Source organism: Oryctolagus cuniculus, chromosome 3, assembly GCF_964237555.1.
Source record: "Oryctolagus cuniculus chromosome 3, mOryCun1.1, whole genome shotgun sequence".
NCBI lineage: Eukaryota > Metazoa > Chordata > Mammalia > Lagomorpha > Leporidae > Oryctolagus > Oryctolagus cuniculus.
In genome coordinates, this window is record NC_091434.1 from 26381332 (window position 1) to 26402267 (window position 20936).

Genomic DNA, 20936 nt, shown 5'->3' on the forward strand with positions numbered 1-20936 from the left:
TGCGGGTGGCAGGAACCCAAGTATTTGGACCATCATCTGCTGCCTCCCAAGTGCCTTAGTAGGAAGCTGGATCAGAAGCACAGAGGAGCCAAGACTTAAACCAGGCACTCCAAAATGGAATGCGGGTGTCCCAAGTGGCAGCTTAACCAGCTGTGTCACAACACTTGTTCCTGTATCTATAATCATGAGTTTTTCAAAGCTGGCTAAAGGGTCATTTAGAAATGGAAACAGCTCATTGAATAATCAAAACTTTACAAATAGAAAGCTGACGTGCTTAAGACAACTACTTATAATTCAGTAGGATCTGTTATCTCTTTAATTAGCTTTTGAGAATATACCTTGATTATGTTCTACATTTTGCAAAGATTTTATAGCACCTTGAATCTTCAGAGGTGGGGGTGAATGTTTGAGTTACTGTATTTATCATCATTACTTTTATAGTGCTTGTTGCCCATATATAAAAGAAGAATACATGTGTATGTAATCTTAATACACAGATATTTCACCATGGTCATAGCAGGGCGATATCTGTCTTGTTAGTTGCTGCATCGCTGTGCCTGGTCAGAGCAGGCACTGAGTGAGTAATTTTGAATGAATGATTTCCAAGACGTTTCCTCCCTCATACTTCAGATGTTGAAATACAGGTCTGCTAGTAAGTTGACAGCACTTGTCTTTTCAAATTACTACTATTCAAGTATTATTGCTTGTATGTGTTACCCTATTTTAATCCTTCCTTGGTTTTAGAATACATTCTGTTTCTCTTTTCTGGATTCCAGAAAAAAATGATGTAACTAAAACCCAACATGTACTCCTGCCTTTATCATCTCTCCATGCTTGGTCCTTTTGTTTCTTCTACCATCATATAAATCCTACAAACTGCAACACTGGATTTTTAAAGATTATTCATTTGAAAGGCAGAGTGAAAGAGAGAGAGGGAGAGAAACAGGGAGATCTTCCATCTGCTGGTTCACTCCCCAAATGTCCACAACATCCAGGGCTGGGCTGCAGCCGGAAACTCCATCTGGGTCTCCCACATGAATGGCAGGAACCCAAGTACTTAGGCTATCGTCTGATGCCTCTCTGGTATAGTAGCAGGAGGCTGCATCGGAAGTGCAGAGTGGCCAGCACGCGAACCATGAACTCCAATGTGAGATGCAGGCATCCAAAGTAGCAGCTTAACGTGTTGCCCCACAACACTCCCCCGCAATAGTAGTTTTAAATGCCACTTCCTTCAGGAAGCCTTCTGTATTTCCCTGTAGTGTTCTGATCCTTAGTTACATTTGTTTTATCTTCTGCATTTATGAAATGCTTTCATATGGATCTATTAATAAGAACCAAAGTAGTTCTAATGTGTTCTATAGTTACAACTATATGAGTATAAGCTTAGGAAAAATGGATTTAAATGATAATTTATTTTGGTGTAAAGGTTTTTGAAGTCCATGCTTTTTTCATAATATGCGTATGCCACTAACTTTTTAGAGTCCTCATATTTAATACTGAGAACAACCCTAGGAAGCTGGTATTATCTTGATTTTATAGATGAGAAGATTGAGGCTTAGGTTTCCTAAGGTCATGTGGCTAATAAATGAAAGAACTTGGCCTTAAAACCCAGGGCATTGGACCAAGAGCCCATGCTCCTCACCACCTAACCCTAGGGCTATCTTACTTGCTGTAACTGATGGCATGCTTTCCCAACCTGGCGATTCTTACGTGAAGGATAGTATCCTTACTTTATACAGCAGAAAACAGCGAGCGCCTGAACATTCACTTAGGGTGAGAGTTTGAACCCCGGTGTTTTACTCCATTGTTCTCGTTATTTACCTTATACCTCATGTGTTGCTTGGTAATTTTTTTATTATAATATAGGCATTGTATATTCCTTCAGAAAGTGTTCATTCGTTTCAGGGGTAGGCAACTAGAAATGAACATTGTGTTTTTTAAAAATTGCTGCTGCTACATAGTGGGTAATAAGTCTGACCGTGATCTGTTATAAAGTTTGCTTGGTGCCGCGCAGAGCCGTTTCCTTTAATCACCCCGAGTTTTCTGTCACTACCTGTTACATTTTGTTGGTTATATATATTTTTAAGTAACCAATCCTGAATCACAGGGCCAAATGTGCACTCTGTTTGACTCAAATGGTGAAGAGTTTATGGAAGAACACCAGGAAAGAGCTTCTGTCGCCTTGATCTCATTATGTGTGAGCCAAGGATATCTGAGGCCGGGGATGAAAGCTGTGGGGTTCGCCCGTCACTTCACTTCAGAGCCTAGTAGAGCCGCTGCAGTGAGGCGCAGGGCTTTGGTTCCTCCCTCTGTTGCTGTTGCCCTGTAACAGACACCCCGCTCCATTCCTTATCTGCTTCTCTTCAGCGCGAGGCCGGCAGCGCTGCCTTCTGACCTGGTTTAAGTGTCCTTAGTGACCTGTGGCAATCCTGTGCTCTGGGTCCCTTCGAGAGTGTGCTCACTTGGCTTCTCTTAGGGTAACGATTTTACTTCTAGAAGTTAGATTAAGAATTTTGTACTCCCCTTATTAAAGAGATAATTTCACAATGTAATTTGCTTCATAGCCTCCCACAGTTATGTTAAGCTGATGGTTGCCAAACACCAGTGCAAAGTAGATTGCTCTTACAGGAGATAAAATACATGCTCAGAAAATTTGGCAACATAAGCTAGTCTCCTTCCAAAACAAATGCAGATGGATTTCTCTTTCCCCAACTGGCCAACTGCTATACCTGTACTAGACACGGATTTAAAAAAGAATACCAGATTGTACTAACTGATTCAAAATTATCATTCTTTAATATATTGACATCCATTTTTTTCTTTATTGATAACAACTGTTTTCTTTAGGGGAAATAGGGGTAACGGTAGGAGTTTGGTCGTCAGTTCTGGGTTGCAGTGTTGCAGCTCAGATTCTGAATGACTGTGTGGCTTGGACATACTGCATCACCCATTTTGAGCTTCCGTTTACTCCTCTGTAACATGAGAAGATTCCATTCTTCAGAGTGGCTGTCATGATTAAATCAGGTGATCCCTATAATGTGCGTAAAAGTTTCCTGTCATTGAGTGGTCCTTTAATTAGTATGTTTTGTGTAACTCTGTTGATATATTTGTCACTTGTAGTGCAGCATCTCAGTAAATTGGAAAGAGGAATATAACATGATAGTCAGCACCAGCCTTTCAACAAATGTCTTTTGGGTGCCTAGTGTGAGGATAGGATGGTTTTACAACTGTGAATGAAGGCAGGGTCCTTTCAAGCACCCAACTCTACAGGCAGCGTAGAGAGACACATAATGAAATCTCTGTAACGTAACATGACAGTCAGTCATGGGGGAAAAGGCAGGAGGTAAGTTGAGACTTGAGTGGAGTACTAATTTTGATAGAAATAGAGGAAGAATTCCAGAAAATAATAACAGGAGCTCAGGGGAGGAAAGAGAAAATGGAGATGTACGTGATGTATTCCATGGAATGAGGAGAAGCTTTTCACTGGAGAAGGTACTAAAGAATGGAGGAAGACTAACAGGACATTCGATTGGTGTTACTTCAAGTCTGTGCTACGGACATCCCCAAATGCCACACCAACCCCTTTGTATTTAGTTTCTAGGCAGTGGGAAGTCACTGAAGACCTTTGGAAGACTAATTTGAGCTGGGCTTTAGGAGATTATGAATTGGGGAATTTAGGGTGTGGCAAAAGATGGAAGAAAAGAGACCAGTTAGAAAGCTGTTGAAATTGTTCCAGGTGAGAGGACATGGGGATCTTCAAGTAGTTGTATTGCCCAAGAAGATGTAAAAAAACAGTTGGATATGCAAGACATGGCAGATACTGAATCTTTTGAACTTGGCAAATGAAGTCACACCTTTAAAGGATGGGTAAAGGGATAGACTGTTGTTTGCCTATGGCATTTCTATTTGAACTAGGCTTATTTTGTCCACATTATGTACTTCACATGAACTAGTTGTCTGCCAAAAAATAGCAGCTTCATCTCTGGTCTACAATGGTGCCACTGTGCTGGGTAATAAAGGTGTTTTGATCATGGGCGTGCTGGTTTAGGTTTCTACATTGTGAGAGTTCATCAAGGAGCTAGATGATTTGCCCTCCTTTGTTTTACTTTTTTTTTTTTTCAAGAAAGTAGAGCCAACACTTGGTATTTTTTGTTTTTATGTGTAAATCTAAATGAAGTGCTACATATATTGATCCCAGATATGATTTACCTAACACAAGACTGTCAAAATTGGTCACAGAAGTCCTAAAATGCCATTCTCCATAAATGTTGAAATTGATAATATTTTTATTCTAATGGTTGCCTTTACTTACCACTGATAAATCATACCATAATAAGTAATATAGAAATAAGTGGCAAAAGTAAATAGGAGGAGGGAGAAGATTGTAAATTGACAGATTCTTTAGCAACTAAGTAGACTACAGGGATCTTAAGACCAAAGCAAATTTTAAAATAAAAGGTTTTTCTTTTGACTGAGACATGGCCTCTAGTTTTGATAGAAAGTATTAATTCGTAACTGTGGTTTATGAAAACTTGTAGTATCTTTACGATATCTAGCCATTCTGATCTTGAATTCCTGGTATCTTCTTTAGCTAATGGTTATAATTCTGTAGCAGTTTTATAGTAATTCAAAGACTCGTTTGCCCACAGTTGATTTTTGTTCTTAATATAGTATTAGTGTCAGTTATTTGTTTAATTGGAGCTCCAGTATCACACCATGGAAGGATGGGTAGGCTAAGAGGCCCAAGATCCTGAGCTGATATCAAGTCCACATTTACTAATGTTGTATTCTTTAGATCATCACTTAAAAATCATGCTTCAGTGTTTACCTGTGGCTGCCCTACCTGCAATTCAGTCATTTTGAGCACCAAATGAAGCAGTCTATTTGACAAATCACAAATTTATGAATTATATTATCATAATTATTTAAATGGACCCAAATTCTTAAGTCTACAAGAAATGATCTTATCAACCTTCTATTTTCAGAAACACCAAGTGTTTCCCCAATACTTTAGGTGCAGGTGGCTGGCTGAGTCAAGATACACACATTTTCCAAGATCCCACACGAGGGTTGGGGTGGGGGGTGAGGGGAAGCCTGATTTCTTGCTTTCAGGTGCAGGGTTTGTTGTTGGAATAATGGTATTATGAAAATCAATACTTCTTTGTCTAGAATCACTTAAAACATCCATAACCTGACTACATTGGAAAGAAAAGGGAGAAAATGAGGGAGAAAAATGAGACAATGTGATATACAGACTGATAATGCTACCCACAAGTGGCTCAGCTGCAGTTCAGTGACACAGTGTCTGGACTTGCCTAACCATGTATAAAACAAATACTTTAAGGTTGTCGTGAGGGAGCTGTTTTGTAAGACTTACCAGTTTATTTATCCACAATTAAAAATAAAATGAAATTTTGTTAAGGAACTAAAAATGGTTGGATATACCTGAAAATAATTTTTGTCATAATGATTTTATTTGTTTACATTGTTAAGTTTGTAGCAAATAATTTGGCTTTACAGTTTTGAGTATAGTTTGTTTTCTAACACACAATTTAAATAGCTGCTGTGCTACTAAGACAGTTTTAGTCACATTTGATGTTTCCATTTTGAGGGTTTAAATGAGAGCTGTAGTAGTGCAGAAACAACTTCAACAGATTGATAGGTATATTGATTCAATTAGTTCATATAACACCATTTTAAGTATCTGGAATAGACTGGGAGAAATTGATGCTTGTAAGTAATAAAATCTCGTCATATCCTCTTGAATTTTCACACAACAGAAACCAAGTATATGATAGTCCACAGACACATAGCACGTGAAAGTCTTCTTTTTTTTTTTCCAATTTGGCAAGAAAAGAATACTATCTTAGCTGTTATTCAGCATTGTGAAACAAATATTTCTTTAGCTAGCATACTGTTTACTTCTTGTAAAAATTAAATTTTAAAATATAATTGGAAAACTAAGCAGAAATAAATCACTAATTTGATTAAAAGTAATCTAGAAAACTTTTCTACTCTCTAACATCATTAATAGTGTATTATTTTAAATAGAGAAAATGTAATATGAAATATGTAAATGAAATATGTAATAATTCCTCTATTTTCCTGGCTAGAAAACTTGACCTATCTGTTGGTGGGTTAGTAAACTTAAGTCATACTAATTATAAAGCATTAAGTTATAACAAGTGTAATTTAGATGATCAAAAATATCTTAATGATTGTTTTTCCAGAACTTGACATTTACAAATAATAGGCATATTTTTGAAAACCAAATTCTAATGATGGGGATAATTTTTCCTAATTTGACAATTCAAAAGTAACTGTATTGCACAAGCATATAAAAATTATATTTTCCCCCAAAATCTTAAATGGAGAATTTCGTTTTATTTAAAGAAATTAGTTTCTAAGTATTTTGTAAATTTTTATGCTGCTTTGAATAGATGGGCAACTAGGTGAAATGACAGTCTAAAATAGTAAAATTCCAGTTTCTGTGGAAAGCCTCTTTATATACTATGTAGTTCAATAAATTATGCAACCAAATTATGTTAGTAAAATATTTTCTATACTCTTACTCATGAACTATTTCATGGCCTATTTCTGTTTGTATGCTGTCCTGTTAATATAGGTTTCTTCTTTAAGTTAATAATATTCTTTTATTTTTAGTCTTAAACCTTAACTAAAATTGTAAGGGAAGTGTCAGGCAAGCAGCAGGTGCTTAACTTGCTGTTTTAATGACTTTCACAGTATTCAGTGTTGTCTGTTTATTGTTGGTGGATGTGGGTAAATTCTGCGAGTATGAGGTCTATGAGTACATATAACAACATTTTACATTTTATTTTCCATTCATCCTTATATGTAGTAATGTTTGGATTGTTTGAATTATAGTAAATTTCCATTGTGACATAGGTTAATTTTTTCAACACATTCGTAAAGTAACATAGTTTCTCTCCATTTGATTTAGGATCTAGCAGTTTATTTATTTATTTTACAGTGCTTTATCTCTATCTGTAAATCTTTTTAGTTATCTCCTCACTTATTAGTGAATTGAAGGCAAGTCTAGTGTAAAAGCATTTGCTATTATCTATCTGGAAACTGATAATTATGAACAAGTATAGAAATCCAAGTATGTTTACCGAAGACACTTTTATAGTTGGAAATTGGCTTAGAAGTCACTTTTAAAAAGAGCTCCAATGTAGTCTCTGTAATTCTTGGCATAGGTACTGTCATTTACAAATGCAGTTGATTAAACTATGTGTTTTATGACATCTATGAGCTGAATTTTTAAAGCTCATTAATAGTATTAAGAAATCATAAAGGAAGAGGGGAAGATTGTACTCCTAAGTACATTTGCATTATAAATCTTTTTTTGCAAAAGTACATATGGAGCTATTTATCCTGGAATACATGCCATATAAACTTGATCAAAGATTTTTCTGTTAACTATTACTTGCTTGTGTTGACAAACCTCCTAAAAATATTCCTAAAAATGGATCTAACAATCAGTTGTAAGTTCTAAATACAACAAAGACAAGAAGTACAACAAAAGTTTAAAAAATTTACCATTATTGAGTATGCACAAATCACTTTTTCTTTGTTACTATTGCCTTAAAATTGACTTCCCTTTTGTTTTAAAATATAAACTATGTCAACTCTTTGAAATTAAGAAAATAGAAGATGCTTATGTTAAACATCTTTATTTTATTTGTTTAACATATTTGGCTGTTTGTACATTGCAATTATTGGTGGCTATAACATTGAATAAGAGAGAAAAAAATTCATCACTTATATTTCATATGCCCTTTTCATTGCTAATTTGTTCTGAGGGATACTGTTTTTACTAAACCATTATTGCTTGTCAATATAAAGTAATATATTTGAATTCCCAAAGTTATATTTGATATATATACCCTTCATTGCATGTCAGGGAAAGAAGTTGAGACATAATTATTGGAATTGAGATTTCTAAAAGTAAGATTTCATTTCACTCAAATTGGAGAGTGAAATTAAATCATTTATGATAATGTCCTCCTATTACCGAATTGTAAAAAAAATTATGTGTAATGAAGATTAAAACATGATTTCAAAGATTTGAAAAGTAAAGTACTATGAATTTTATTGTTCCATGTATAGAAGTTGTAGTTGCTTCATATATTATAGCTACAAATAGTCATATTTTTTAAAAAGATTTATTTATTTATTTGAAAGGCAGAAAGAGAGAGAGAGAGAGAGAGAGAGAAAGAGAGAGAGGTCTTCCATCTGCTGGTTACTCCAGGCTGGAGCCATGCCCATCTGAAGCCAGGAGCCTGGAGCTTTTTCTGGATCTCCCACATGGGTTCAGGGGCCCAAAGACTTGGGCCATCTTCTTCTTTCCCAGGCCATAGCAGAGAGCTGGATCAGAAGCGGAGCAGCCAGGACTCGAACGAGCACCTATATGGGATGCCGGCACTGCAGGTAGCACCTTTACCTGCTAAGCCACAGCACTGGCCCTAGTTATCATATTACAACTCTTGATAATACTGCATAATAATTTTGGGCCTGGCGCCGTGGCTCACTTGGCTAATCCTCTGCTTGCGGCGCCGGCATCCCACATGGGCGCCGGGTTCTAGTCCCGGTCACTCCTCTTCCAGTCCGGCTCTCTGCTGTGGCCCGGGAAGGCAGTGGAGGATGGCCCAGGTGCTTGGGCCCTGCACCTGCATGGGAGACCAGGAGGAAGCACCAGGCTCCTGGCATCAGATCAGCACAGTGCCGGCCGTAGCGGCCATTTGGGGGGTGAACCAACAGAAAGGAAGACCTTTCTCTCTCTCTCTCTCTCTCTCTCTCTCTCTCTAATTCTCCTGTCAAATAAATTAAAAAAAAAAACTCAAAAATACTGAATAATAATTTAGAATATACTTAAGCTTGCCAAACATAATTTCATCATTAAGAGCTCCACATTAATTATAAACATCTTAAATAAGCCCTGACTGTTAATGAACAACTTAATACATTATCCCTCTTAGTAGTTTATTATCTGTTCTACTTAATATGACTGGTTTAATTCTGTAATTAATACACAGTTATTCTTAAGTGTTGAAAATTAACTGAAATGTGATCCCTGTTAAACATAAGAGTGGGAATAAGAGAGGGAAGAGATGTATAATTTGGGACATGCTCAAGCTGACTTGCCCCAAATGGTAGAGTTAGAAACATAGCAGGGGATTCCAATTCAATCCCATCAAGGTGGCATGTACCAATGCCATCTCACTATTCCAAGTGATCAATTTCAGTTCACAATTGATCATAATGAAAGGACTAAGAGTCAAAGGGAACACATAAACAAGTCTAGTACCTGCTAACACTAACCGATAGAATAAATAAAGGGGAGAGTGATCCAACATGGGAAGTGAGATACTCAGCAGACTCATAGAATGCCAGATGTCCTAAATAGCACTCTGGCCTCAGAATCAGCCCTAAAGGCATTCGGATCTGGCTGAAAAGCCCATGAGAGTATTTCAGGCATGGAAAGCCAAGACACTCTGGCAAAAGATCTGTAAGAAGGTACCTTTCTCTGAAGGGAGGAGAGAACCTCCACTTTGACTATGACCTTGTCTAAACAAGATAAGAGTCGGAGAACTCAGAGGGCTTCCATAGCCTTGGAAACTCATGACTGGAGCATAGGGAGATTACTGATGCCATAGACAGGAGTGTCAATTGGTAAAGTCAACAACAGGAGTCACTGTGCACTTATTCCTCGTGTAGGATCTCTGTCCTTAATGTGCTGTGCATTGAGATTTAATGCTATAACGAGTACTCAAACAATATATTTCACTTTGTGTTTCTATGGGGGTGCAAACTGTTGAAATCTTTACTTAATGCATACTAAACTGATCCTCTGTAAAAAAAAAAAAAAAAAAAAGAAAAGAAAAGAAAAAGAAATTATCAATTCCCAACTTGACTCTCACTGGGATTAAACATGACAATAGGTCTGCTCTGATTTCATCATTTAAAAAAAATCATCTATTATTTTTCACTTTATGTTTCTGTGTGGGAGCAAACTGTTGAAATCCTTACTTAATGTATACTAAGCTGATCTTCTGTATATTAAGATAATTGAAAATGAATCTTGATGTGAATGGAAGGGGAGAAGGAGTGGGAAAGGGGAGGGTTGTGGGTGGGAGGGACGGTATGGAGGGGAAGCCATTGTAATCCATAAGTCGTACTTTGGAAATTTATATTCATTAAATAAAAGTTTAAAAAAAAAAAGAAAATAAATCATCAGAGAGTTTGAGTAAACTTTCTGTTTCGTAGTTGATATTCAAAGACTATCGTTTAATCATATTTTAGCCTAGAATTTCAAACTAATTTTAATAATTTGATGGTGTCAGGTCGTAGATTTAAGTCTTTAATCCATGTTGAGTGAATTTTTGTGTAAGGTGAAAGGTAGGGGTCTTGCTTCATGATTCTGCATGTGGAAATCCAATTTTCCCAGCACCATTTATTGAATAGACTGTCCTTACTCCAGGGATTGGTTTTGGATCCTTGATCAAATATGAGTTGGCTGTAGATGTTTGGATTGATTTCTGGTGTTTCAGTTCTGTTCCATTGGTCTATCCATCTGTTTCTGTACCAGTACCATGCTGTTTTGATTACAACTGCCCTGTAGTATGTCCTGAAATCTGGTATTGTGATGCCTCCAGCTTTGTTTTTGTTGTACAAGATTGCTTTAGCTATTCGAGGTCTCCTGTGTCTCCATATGAATTTCAGCATCATTTTTTCCATATCTGAGAAGAAGGTCTTCGGTATCTTGATTGGTATTGCATTGAATCTATAAATTGCTTTTGGGAGAATGGACATTTTGATGATATTGATTCTTCCAATCCATGAGCATGGAAGATTTTTCCATTTCTTGGTATCCTCTTCTATTTCTTTCTTTAAGGTTTTGTAATTTTCATGGTAGAGATACTTAACGTCCTTGGTTAAATTTATTCCAAGGTTATTTGATTGTTTTTGTAGCTATTGTGAATGGGATTGATCTTAGAAGTTCTTCCTCAGCCATGCCATTGCCTGTGTATACAAAGGCTGTTGATTTTTGTGCATTGATTTTATACCCTGCTACTTTGCCAAAATCTTCTATGAGTTCCAATAATCTCTTAGTAGAGTTGTTTGGGTCCCCTAAATAAAGAATCATATCATCTGCAAAGAGGGATAGTTTGAGTTCTTCCTTCCCAATTTGTATCCCTTTAATTTCTTTTTCTTGCCTAATAGCTCTGGCTAGATCCAGAACTATATTGAATAGCAGTGGTGAGAGTGGGCATCCCTGTCTGGTACCAGATCTCAGTGGAAATGCTTCCAACTTTTCCCCATTCAATAGGATGTTGGCTGTGGGTTTTTCATAGATTGCTTTGATTGTATTGAGGAATGTTCTTTCCATACCCAGTTTGCTTAGAGTTTTCATCATGAAAGGGTGTTGTGTTTTATCAAATGCTTTCTCAGCGTCTATTGAGATAATCATATGGTTTTTCTTCTGCAGTCTGTTAATGTGGTGTATCACATTGGTTGTTTTGCGTACATTGAACCATCCCTGCATACCAGGGATAAATCCCACTTTGTCTGGGTGGATGATCTTTCTAATTTTAGTGAAATGGAATGAAATTACTGTCTATGGGATTTTGTTTGTACATAGGCCACCATACATATGTGAGGGTACTCCAAAAAGTTCATCAAAATCAAATTTATTGCAAAAAAAGAAATTCACATGTAGTTTTTCATAATACATACTTTCCATTATCTTTTTGAAGACCTCATCTATTGAATTTTATCAGTTTACTGTTTGAAGACAGCAGTACAGTATCTACTTGCATACATGTTGAACATATTTCTTGGAGTATAAGATTGTGAGAGAAAAAATTACTGTGGCTTTATCATTTCTTTATTTCAGTTCTTGCAAAAATGTACTTTTCTAGTATTAATTTAAAATATATTTCTTTATGGATAGAAACTTCTAACTATATTTGTAATATCTCATAATTTTAAATTACATTTTTAAATCATTTGCAAAATTGTTTTGATCTCCCTGTTTTAGTATTTTTACTAGAGAAAAAGTTAAAATTTAATATTGTAGCATCAAGTTATATTTTTTATAGTTAAATGCTGGTCTCAAGTTGAGGCCTATAGTTTCCGGCTCAAAAAATACACATATTTAAAGACAGAAAATGTGCCCAACTTGATTCAGAATTTTTTTTAAGATTTATTTTATTTATTTGGAAGACAGGGTTACAGAGAGAGGAGGAGAGACAGAGAGAGAGGTCATCCATCCGCTGGTTCACACCCCATTTGGCCTCATCGGCTGGAGCAGAGCTGATCTGAAGCCAGGGGCCAGGAGCCAGGAGCTTCCTCCCGATCTCCCGCAAGGGTGCAGGAGCCCAAAGACTTGGTCCGTCCTCCTTTGCATTCCCAGCTGCATTAGCATGGAGCTGGATTGGAAGTGGAGCAGCTGGGACTCAAACTGGAGCCCACATGGCATACTGGCACTGTAGGCCGGGGCTTTAAGCTGCTGCAGCACAGCACCAGTCCCTGCATTCAGAATTTCAAAACGTGTATTTAAGAATATAATAAAATAGCTGTTTTACCTATCAGGCAGATCATTGTGGTATTATAAAATAACAAGCTTAAAGCAATAAAAATTTTTTTCAAGATTTATTTATTCATTTGAAAAGCAGAGTTACAGAGAGAGGGAGACACAAAGAGAAAGAGATACATATCTTCCATCTGCTGGTTCACTCCCCAAATGGCTGCAATAGCTAGGTTGAAGGCAGGAGCGAGGAACTTCCTCTGGGTTTCTCACGTGGGTGACAGGGGCCAAAGCATGCCAAGATGGCTGGATCAGAAGTAGAGAAGCCAGTATTCAGTCTGTGCCCATATGGGATGCTGGTGCTACAGGCAGCAGCTTAACTATCTGTACATAGGCCAACCCCAAAGCAATACAATTTTTAAACAAATTTGCAGAACATCTTAGTGCCTGTCCACCTCCTATATACCTCAAAGTTCTTAAGCATGTGGCCGGCGCCACAGCTCACTAAGCTAATCCTCCGCCTGCGGCACCGGTACTCCGGGTTCTAGTCCCGGTTGTGGTGCCAGTTCTGTCCCGGTTGCTCCTCTTCCAGTCCAGCTCTCTGGCCCGGGAGGGCAGTAGAGGATGGCCCAAGTGCTTGGGCCCTCCATCCGCATGGGAGACCAGGAGGAAGTACCTGACTCCTGGCTTCAGATCGGCGCAGCATGCCCGCCATGGCAGCCATTTGGGGGTTGAACCAACAGAAGGAAGACCTTTCTCTCTCTCTCTCTCTCTGTGTGTGTCTAACTCTGCCTGTCAAAAAAAAAAAAGTTCTTAAGCATGTTTAAGATATAAAAATGTATATAATATTGTCCTCATTCTTCTCAAAAACCAGTAATTCATTACTTATATGTAAATAGGATAAAACTCAACATGCACTATTCTGTCCCTTTGTAGACCACAGAATAGTTTATGTATTGTAAGTTAGCTATTCTTCACAAAAATACTGTGAAATAAAAATAGTACTGTCTGTTATGAGAAAAATGATAAGCCCATTACCTGTATAAACTCATTTAATGTTCACATGAACCCTACCAAATGGGGACCATTATCATTCCCATTTTATACAAGACATGGAGAACTTAAGTTCAAGAACTTAAGAATCCTCAGTTTTAATAAACTATATTGCACAAATTTTTTTCAGTCATCCAACTTCATCTCCAGTATGCAGATAAGATTCAGAAGTTAGTTACTTGTGTTTAAGTTTGCTGGTACTTGTCTGCCTCTCTCTAATTCATAGGGGTGCTTCAAGGAGAGGAGTAGGGGGAGAACCACCTTGCTATTACTGCCTGCCATGATAAGTACCAATGACAAATTGCAGACTGTGTAGTTTCTCTAACAAAACAAATGCAATGACAAGAACTTTCTTTTTATGAAAATATTTCCTCTATTCAAGTAGTGCCAAGTAATTTGTTTTGTTCAGTAACTTTGATATGATTTCTTAAGAAAAGTCTCGACATCACTGGATTAAAAGCTGATATTTATTTTTAAAAGATTTATTTATTAATTCATTCATGCAAAAGGAGAGTGACAGAGAGAGGGAGGGAGAGATGGAGAGAAACAAAGACCTTCCCTTCCCTGGTTCACCCCCAAAATGCCTGTAATAGCAGAGCTGGGCTGAGCAGGAGCTGGGATTTGGAAGCTCCATCTGGGTCTCCCACGTGGGTGGCAGGGACCCAAGTGCTTGGGACATCATCCATTGAAAAAGTTGATATTGATTTAAAGCTTGCTGACACTTTATGAAAAAAGACTTTGTCGCAATACAGAATGAACGCTGTGCTAACAGAATTCCAACTTTTCTGTGGGATGATCCAAAAACAGCAAACAGAAGGCATTGCATTTCTTAAGAGTCACAAGTGTGTACATGCAAGTTATGCCATTCCTGTTATTAGCTGTTATTTGATATTAGAACTCTCTTCGAGAGGCCAGCGCTGTGGCAGAGTGGGTTAAAGCCTGAGCCTGCAGTGCTGGCATCCCATATGGGCACCAGTTCAAGTCCTGGCTGCTCCATTTCTGATCCCACTCCCTGCTAATGCTCCTAGGAGAACTGCAGAGGATGGCTCAAGTCCTTGGGCCCTTGCACTCACTTGGGAGACCCAGATGAAATTCCTGGCTCCTGGCTTCAGATCCGCTTAGCTACAGCCATTGTGGCCATCTGGGAAGTGAACCAGCAAATGGAAGACCTCCCTCCCTCTTTCTCTCTCTCTCTCTCTCTCTCTCTCTCTCTCTCTACTTCTCTCTGTAACTCTGTCTTTCAAATAAATAAATAAATCTTTTTTTAAAAAAAGAGAATAGACTTAGAAAACCTTGATTTGCAGATTAATATGCTCCATGGAGAATTTTTGTATATATTGATGATTGGGGGTTGGGGGCTAGGAAAGCCCAGATATCTCAAAAGTAGTTGAGATCTGTGCACTGTGCCCTACATTTATACAGCTCTTAACTGAGTATAATGTGTTTACTCTGATTTTAGGACATTTGCCTTAACAGTATGCCTTTCATATGTCAAAGACATTTGCTGGATTAAGAGCCTGACTTGTTTCTCTTGCCCTGTTCAGAAGCAGGTTTACACAAGTATTCTGATGTGAAGCAGAGAATATGAAGTATTTATAATGATTGTTAAAGTAAAAAGAGGCATAGCTCAGTTGGTTAAGCAATATTTTTAAAGAGTTCTTAATTCTATCTCACTCTCAGTAGCCTTAGGTACAAAAGCCAATCTCAGAATTTTTTTTTTTTTTTACTGTTTAAATGACATAACTGAGTTAAAGAAAGAAACTAAATAAAAGGTTATGCTGTTTACTTACACCTTTCCTGAGTCATCTTCACCTTTATGGCCACGCTTGACTACAATACACCACAGTGCATATTCATATGGCATTCGGTTATGGACTATATTCTACTTCATGTGTCATTTTCACCTATTTAATAGATGGGTAGTGAGTGGAAGAGAGAAGGTGAGAGCACAGAACATGTACTCAAAATGTCTTCTTTTTAAATTCCAGCAAATTCAGTAAAGCTAGAAATGCAGAGCGATGAAGAATGTGACAGGAAACCCCTGAGCCGCGATGACGAGATCAGGGGCCATGATGAGGGTAGCAGCCTAGAAGAACCCCTAATTGAGAGCAGCGAGGTGGCTGACAACAGGAAAGTCCAGGAGCTTCAAGGCGAGGGAGGAATCCGGCTTCCGAATGGTAAACTGAAATGTGACGTCTGTGGCATGGTTTGCATTGGGCCCAATGTGCTTATGGTACATAAAAGGAGTCACACTGGTAAGCAGCTGAAAGAATAACCTGATGACTGCCTGTGACATCTGATGTTGATATTACCTGACATCTATTCTCTTTCCTTTTTATTCAGGGGTGGCAATGGTGAAACTACCTTTTCAGAATTCTGCTAGTATTGGATTGCTGAAAAGCAGAGAGTAGCCTGGGTCTTGACTTCCAGCCTTCAAATCTGAATAGCATATCAGAAAAGAAGTTTGGGATTCAGTTTCCACAGTTCTTAATATAGCAATAATATGATAAGGGTTCAAAAGGTATAGGAGAATTTCATTGTGTAACTTAATCTTTTTATATTTCTATACATATTTTTCCATACCCATGGGCAGGTAATATAGTTTGCTAGCCAAGAGTTAATACTACAAAATGGCACTCATGCATTTATATAGGGGTGAATCATTTTCAATTTATCTAGTTAACTTGTTGAAATACAATTTCCAATCAATCTTTGCTTACCACAGATCACAGTAATAGTAGGCAGGTACTTTCCCTCATGCAGGGATATTACCAATTTCCTGTAATTTTTGGTTATAACTCCTGCAAGAAGATATGTAGGGTCAAATATCTCAAAGGGTGCTAGGTGTACAAGTAGGGTTAGGTAATCATTGAATGGGATGAAGAAGCCCTCAGAGTAACAGACACTTTGGACATTAGGTGGAAAGTCTTTCCTTCATGAAAACCCACCAAATGAGGAAAAGGATATCTCCACATCCTTACATCTTTAGCTAAATTGAAAAACAAAAAGCAACAGAAATGAGTTTGTGGTAACAGAGAAGGATCATTGATTTGGAGGTGGTGGTAGCTTTCTGTCTAGTTCAAAGTAGTGTTATACAGCAAAATATCAATAACTAATATTCTCAGAATTTTAAATATGATACCCTTTTGGAAAAGAGATAAATCACAATTTTTCTTCTAAATAGTCAATTTAATAATTTGATGCTTAAAACATGAGCAATACAGGATACATTGAAGTCTTTTTAAACCAAACCTCTCATTATTATACATATAAAGAAAGAGTGCAATGATTTGTCCATTGTCCCCTTGCTTGAGATAATGCTTTGTTAAGGATTGATCCAAGATTTCCTGATGCTCAGGCTGGTTTTGTTTTAATATGCCCTGTTTGGTGTGGTGTATTCATATACCCAGAGCTTATTATGAGGTATAACCATAAAGCTGATATTTAGATTACTGTGAGAAATTATACATTAAAAGCAGTGTATCATAATCAAAATATCAGCTTTAGACCTCTATATATCTTTTCCAACCATATAGTCACATTTTTGCTTTTTGTCTTGTTTAAAATTTCCTTTTTAAATAGCAGTGTATTTTAAGATTTACATTAGCAGTGCTAATTTTCTCCCTATAGTTTTCTCAAAGGTTCTGGGAAAAGTTGAAAAAAATCAAGCTTGAGATCTAATTAATAAGAAAAAAAAAAAGGAAAGACTACAAAACAATCAATCTACCTTTTATCAGTGCTCATAGAGTAATTCTAGGTGTAGTTAAGATGAGTTTCATAGTGTTATATATTCATTCTATCATATTTTATGTCAAGGAATATAATATCCATTCAAATGTATAATTCCTTCAAAAACCAAAATCAATCCAATGACTGTGCAGTTGAATTGCATATGCTGTTGATTTTAAGGCAGAGGAGTATGCTAAACAATTTTCGGAATATTTTTTAAAAACCTTTTATGTCTTTAGTTTAAAAAATTCAAAGAACCAGAGTATACATTCCTTAAAATTTAGGTTAATCAATGTTTCACTGTGTCTACAGTGATATTCATGAGGATTGTTAGTTGTAAATACAATAGCTGGAAACCTACTCTACTATCCGATTGGTATTTACTACTGTGGTAGAGTTGAATTTTTTTTAATTCTGAGATCTAATTGGCATGGAAAATATTTATAAAGTTATGCAGATTTTCGTAAGTCTTAGGAATATAACAGTAAGCAATGGCACTTTTAAAAATAAATGTTTATTGGAGTATTGTGAAAATTATTATCCATTCTTCAAACCTGGGAATTTCTTGGTTAAAGTTAATAGCTTTTCATGGAGGAGCTTGGGATATCTATAATGCCTTTTTGATTTTGAAATTGTAGCTATGATATCTTTAAATTAGCTATTTAAGTAGTATTTTTGATCACCAAGTTTATTTATCTGAGAGGATCCTGACATTTTCAACTCCATTTTTATACTACTTGAGAATACAAGGTCTATTTGTATTTCTTTAAACTAGATTGAGAAAAATGTAATCAAAATGTAGTTGTTAACCAAATATTTTCTCTTCAATATCATGAACTACTGCCTTCATTTTGAACTTCCCGGTTTTACCATTTATTTGTAACTAATATAAAAGAGACTGTCCTCAATCTTTATGAAGCCTTTGGGAAGCATTTTCGCATAGTTTTAGATTGTAGAATATCTAATATAAAATTGATGGTGAAGAAAGATGTACAACCAACCAATTTATAACAACATAGAGTATCAGGTCTAATTTGCTTCTTCTTTCTCTTTCATACTTTACTAGAATGCCAATTCTAATGACTAATTAATGGCTTGGTGTTATTTCTTTGGCATTGCTACTTTAGTAAATGATCAGGTAATATTGTCATTGGATACTCCAGGCATTCTTCACTGGAAATATAGGAAGAACAAAGCAAGTAGGGGTAGTAAATAAATTCATATGTGAGCATAAATGGATGGGAATGGTTTACATAGAAGATACTCATAATTTTTCCCCATTTGGGGCCGCATACTCCCATCTTTGTACTAAGCTTTTAGCACCCTATCTTGTACATTGCAGCTTTGTTAAGCCATTATCTTGCTCCAAGACCCCTCAACAGGTGTTTGGGATTTTGCATAGTTACGGGTGGATACTCCATCTAACACAAGAACACCAACTGTCTAATCAGCCAAAGGGAATGCACTCGTGTATATTGACATTTCTGTTGAATAATTAAACATAGATCTAGAACTACATGTTTATAAAGTACATAAAAGATGGAAATTCCCTTTATTCCATAACAAAAATAATATTAACTCTTATTCGTGAGAAACTAAAAATAGACCAATAGATTGGTAGAATGACTTTTTTTTTAAATGCAGGTTGAGAGTGAACATGGAGGATACCACAACCGTGCCTTCATTGTTCTCCAGGATCTAGAGTTTTTATTCCAGATTTTTGTGTTCACCAGTGGGAACAGTAGCTATCACAGGCACAACAAGCTACTTAGTTTTTTTAAATTGGATTACTTTATACTATCATTACTGTAGTTAGTGTATTTGTGGGATAAATTTTCATATTTGATTTACTTTTGAAGAGCATGATCATTTTTTCAGTCCACGCTGAATCAAGAAGGGCCAGTTGATCATCTTGAGAGAAGAAAAACCAAAAGAAATAATTAAGATGTGTTGTTAAAGTTCCATAGACAATGAACATTTTTTGCATATGTAACTTTTGCATAGAGAAAAATGCAGTTAACTGAATCTTTTACTTAACTACCAGATAACTTTACACCTATCTGTAATGCCTAGGCAAAGAAATACCCATCAACATTGAATAAAATGTTTGCTGATATTTTACAGAAATGGCTTTCAAAATTAGGTTAATTCATTTAGCTTTTATTTATTACTAAACAGATATAGAGATAACTCCTGTACTTAGATTATTCCTGAAATGTACCTTTACAAACTAAAAAATTCCTTAAGTTACCACCTGATTTCAACTTTGTCCTCTGAAAGTAGTGTTTCTGAAAGTGTCACTGTAATTCCAGCTAACTGGATTGTGGACATGATGGTTATCGTAGTGAATAGAGTTAGTTAAGCAAATCAGTGTTTCTTGAGACCTTGTCTGGCTGAATTTGAAATGAATTGTGATAACCATCCCTTTTATCAAAAAAAGGAATATGACTGCTTACCTTCATCATGCCTTGTTCTTTACATCCTATGGCCACAAAACTCCAAAGGCCTCCACACTGTAGTTTGTACACTCAGCAGCATGGCAGTATTTCCAATTACATCAAAACCATCTTTCTACCTTTTTAAGATTTATTTATTTGAGAGGCAGCAAGAAAGAGAGAGCATGTGCAGTCTTCCATCTGAAGGTTCATTCCCTAAATGCTTGCAACAGCCAGAGCTGGGCCAGGCAAAGCAAGGAGTGAGGAACCCCAGCCTGGTCTCCCCTCATTGGTGGCAGAGGACCAATTACTTGGACCATCCTCTGTGGCCTTCCCAGGTGCATTAGCAGGAATCTGGGTTTGAACCAAAGTAGCAGGTACGCCAACCTGCACTCAGATGTGGTATGTAGGCATCACAATCAGGGCTGTTGCAGTGGCTCACTTGGTTAATCCTCCCCTGTGGCACCTGCATCTCATATGGGCACCGGGTTCTAGTCCCGGTAGCTCCTCTTCCAGTCCAGCTCTCTGCTGTGGCCTGGGAGTGCAGTGGAGGATGGCCCAAGTGCTTGGGCCCTGCACCCGCACGGGAGACCAGGAGGAAGCACCTGGCTCCTGGCTTCGGATTGGCACAGCTCCAGCTGTGGCAGCCATTTGGGGGGTGAACCAATGGAAAAAGGAAGACCTTTCTCTCTGTCTCTCCCTTTCTCTGTCTATAACTAATAAATAAATTTTAAAAAAAGCATCGCAATCAGTGGATTAACCCATTATGCCACAACACATACCCCTGGACCATTCTTTCATTCTTTGAGATGACCATATAAATTCACCAGTAGTTTCTTATTTTAAAAATTTAAAGATGTTTACAGTATTTTATACATGTGAAAACTAAATTATCCTGTCTTGTAAAACTCAAACGAATTTAAAAAAATTTTAACAGGGTTATCCTTATTACTGTTTCTTTTTTAGAAACTACTCTAAATTAGGGATTTTTCAACTCAGCAGGAGGTTTAAAAATATCCGAGCATACTACAGGAATATTTTCCAAAGGCCCACATAATTTCAAATTTATTTGGTCACCACATGCATTTAAATCCCTTTTAAAGTTATGGCATCCTGACTTGTTATATGCCTGAGAAACCTTATATAGAGAGACTACAAAACTAAAAATC

At 37.0% G+C, this 20936-nt stretch overlaps 1 protein-coding gene across 44 annotated transcripts in view; it reads left to right on the top strand.

The window, feature by feature from the left end:
- Window positions 1-20936, top strand: part of IKZF2 (IKAROS family zinc finger 2) — a 187841-nt gene that overhangs the window by 113713 nt on the left and 53192 nt on the right. For 27 of the 44 annotated variants that reach the window (XM_070070240.1, XM_070070241.1, XM_051849150.2 and 24 more), the window contains one exon: window positions 15592-15858. The exons of 5 other annotated variants lie outside the window; for them this stretch is intronic. In XM_070070240.1, the coding sequence (XP_069926341.1) occupies window positions 15592-15858 (267 nt within the window). The remainder of the gene's footprint in view (window positions 1-15591; window positions 15859-20936) is intronic. 12 more of the 44 variants (XM_070070247.1, XM_070070249.1, XM_070070245.1 and 9 more) reach the window with 1 other exon arrangement.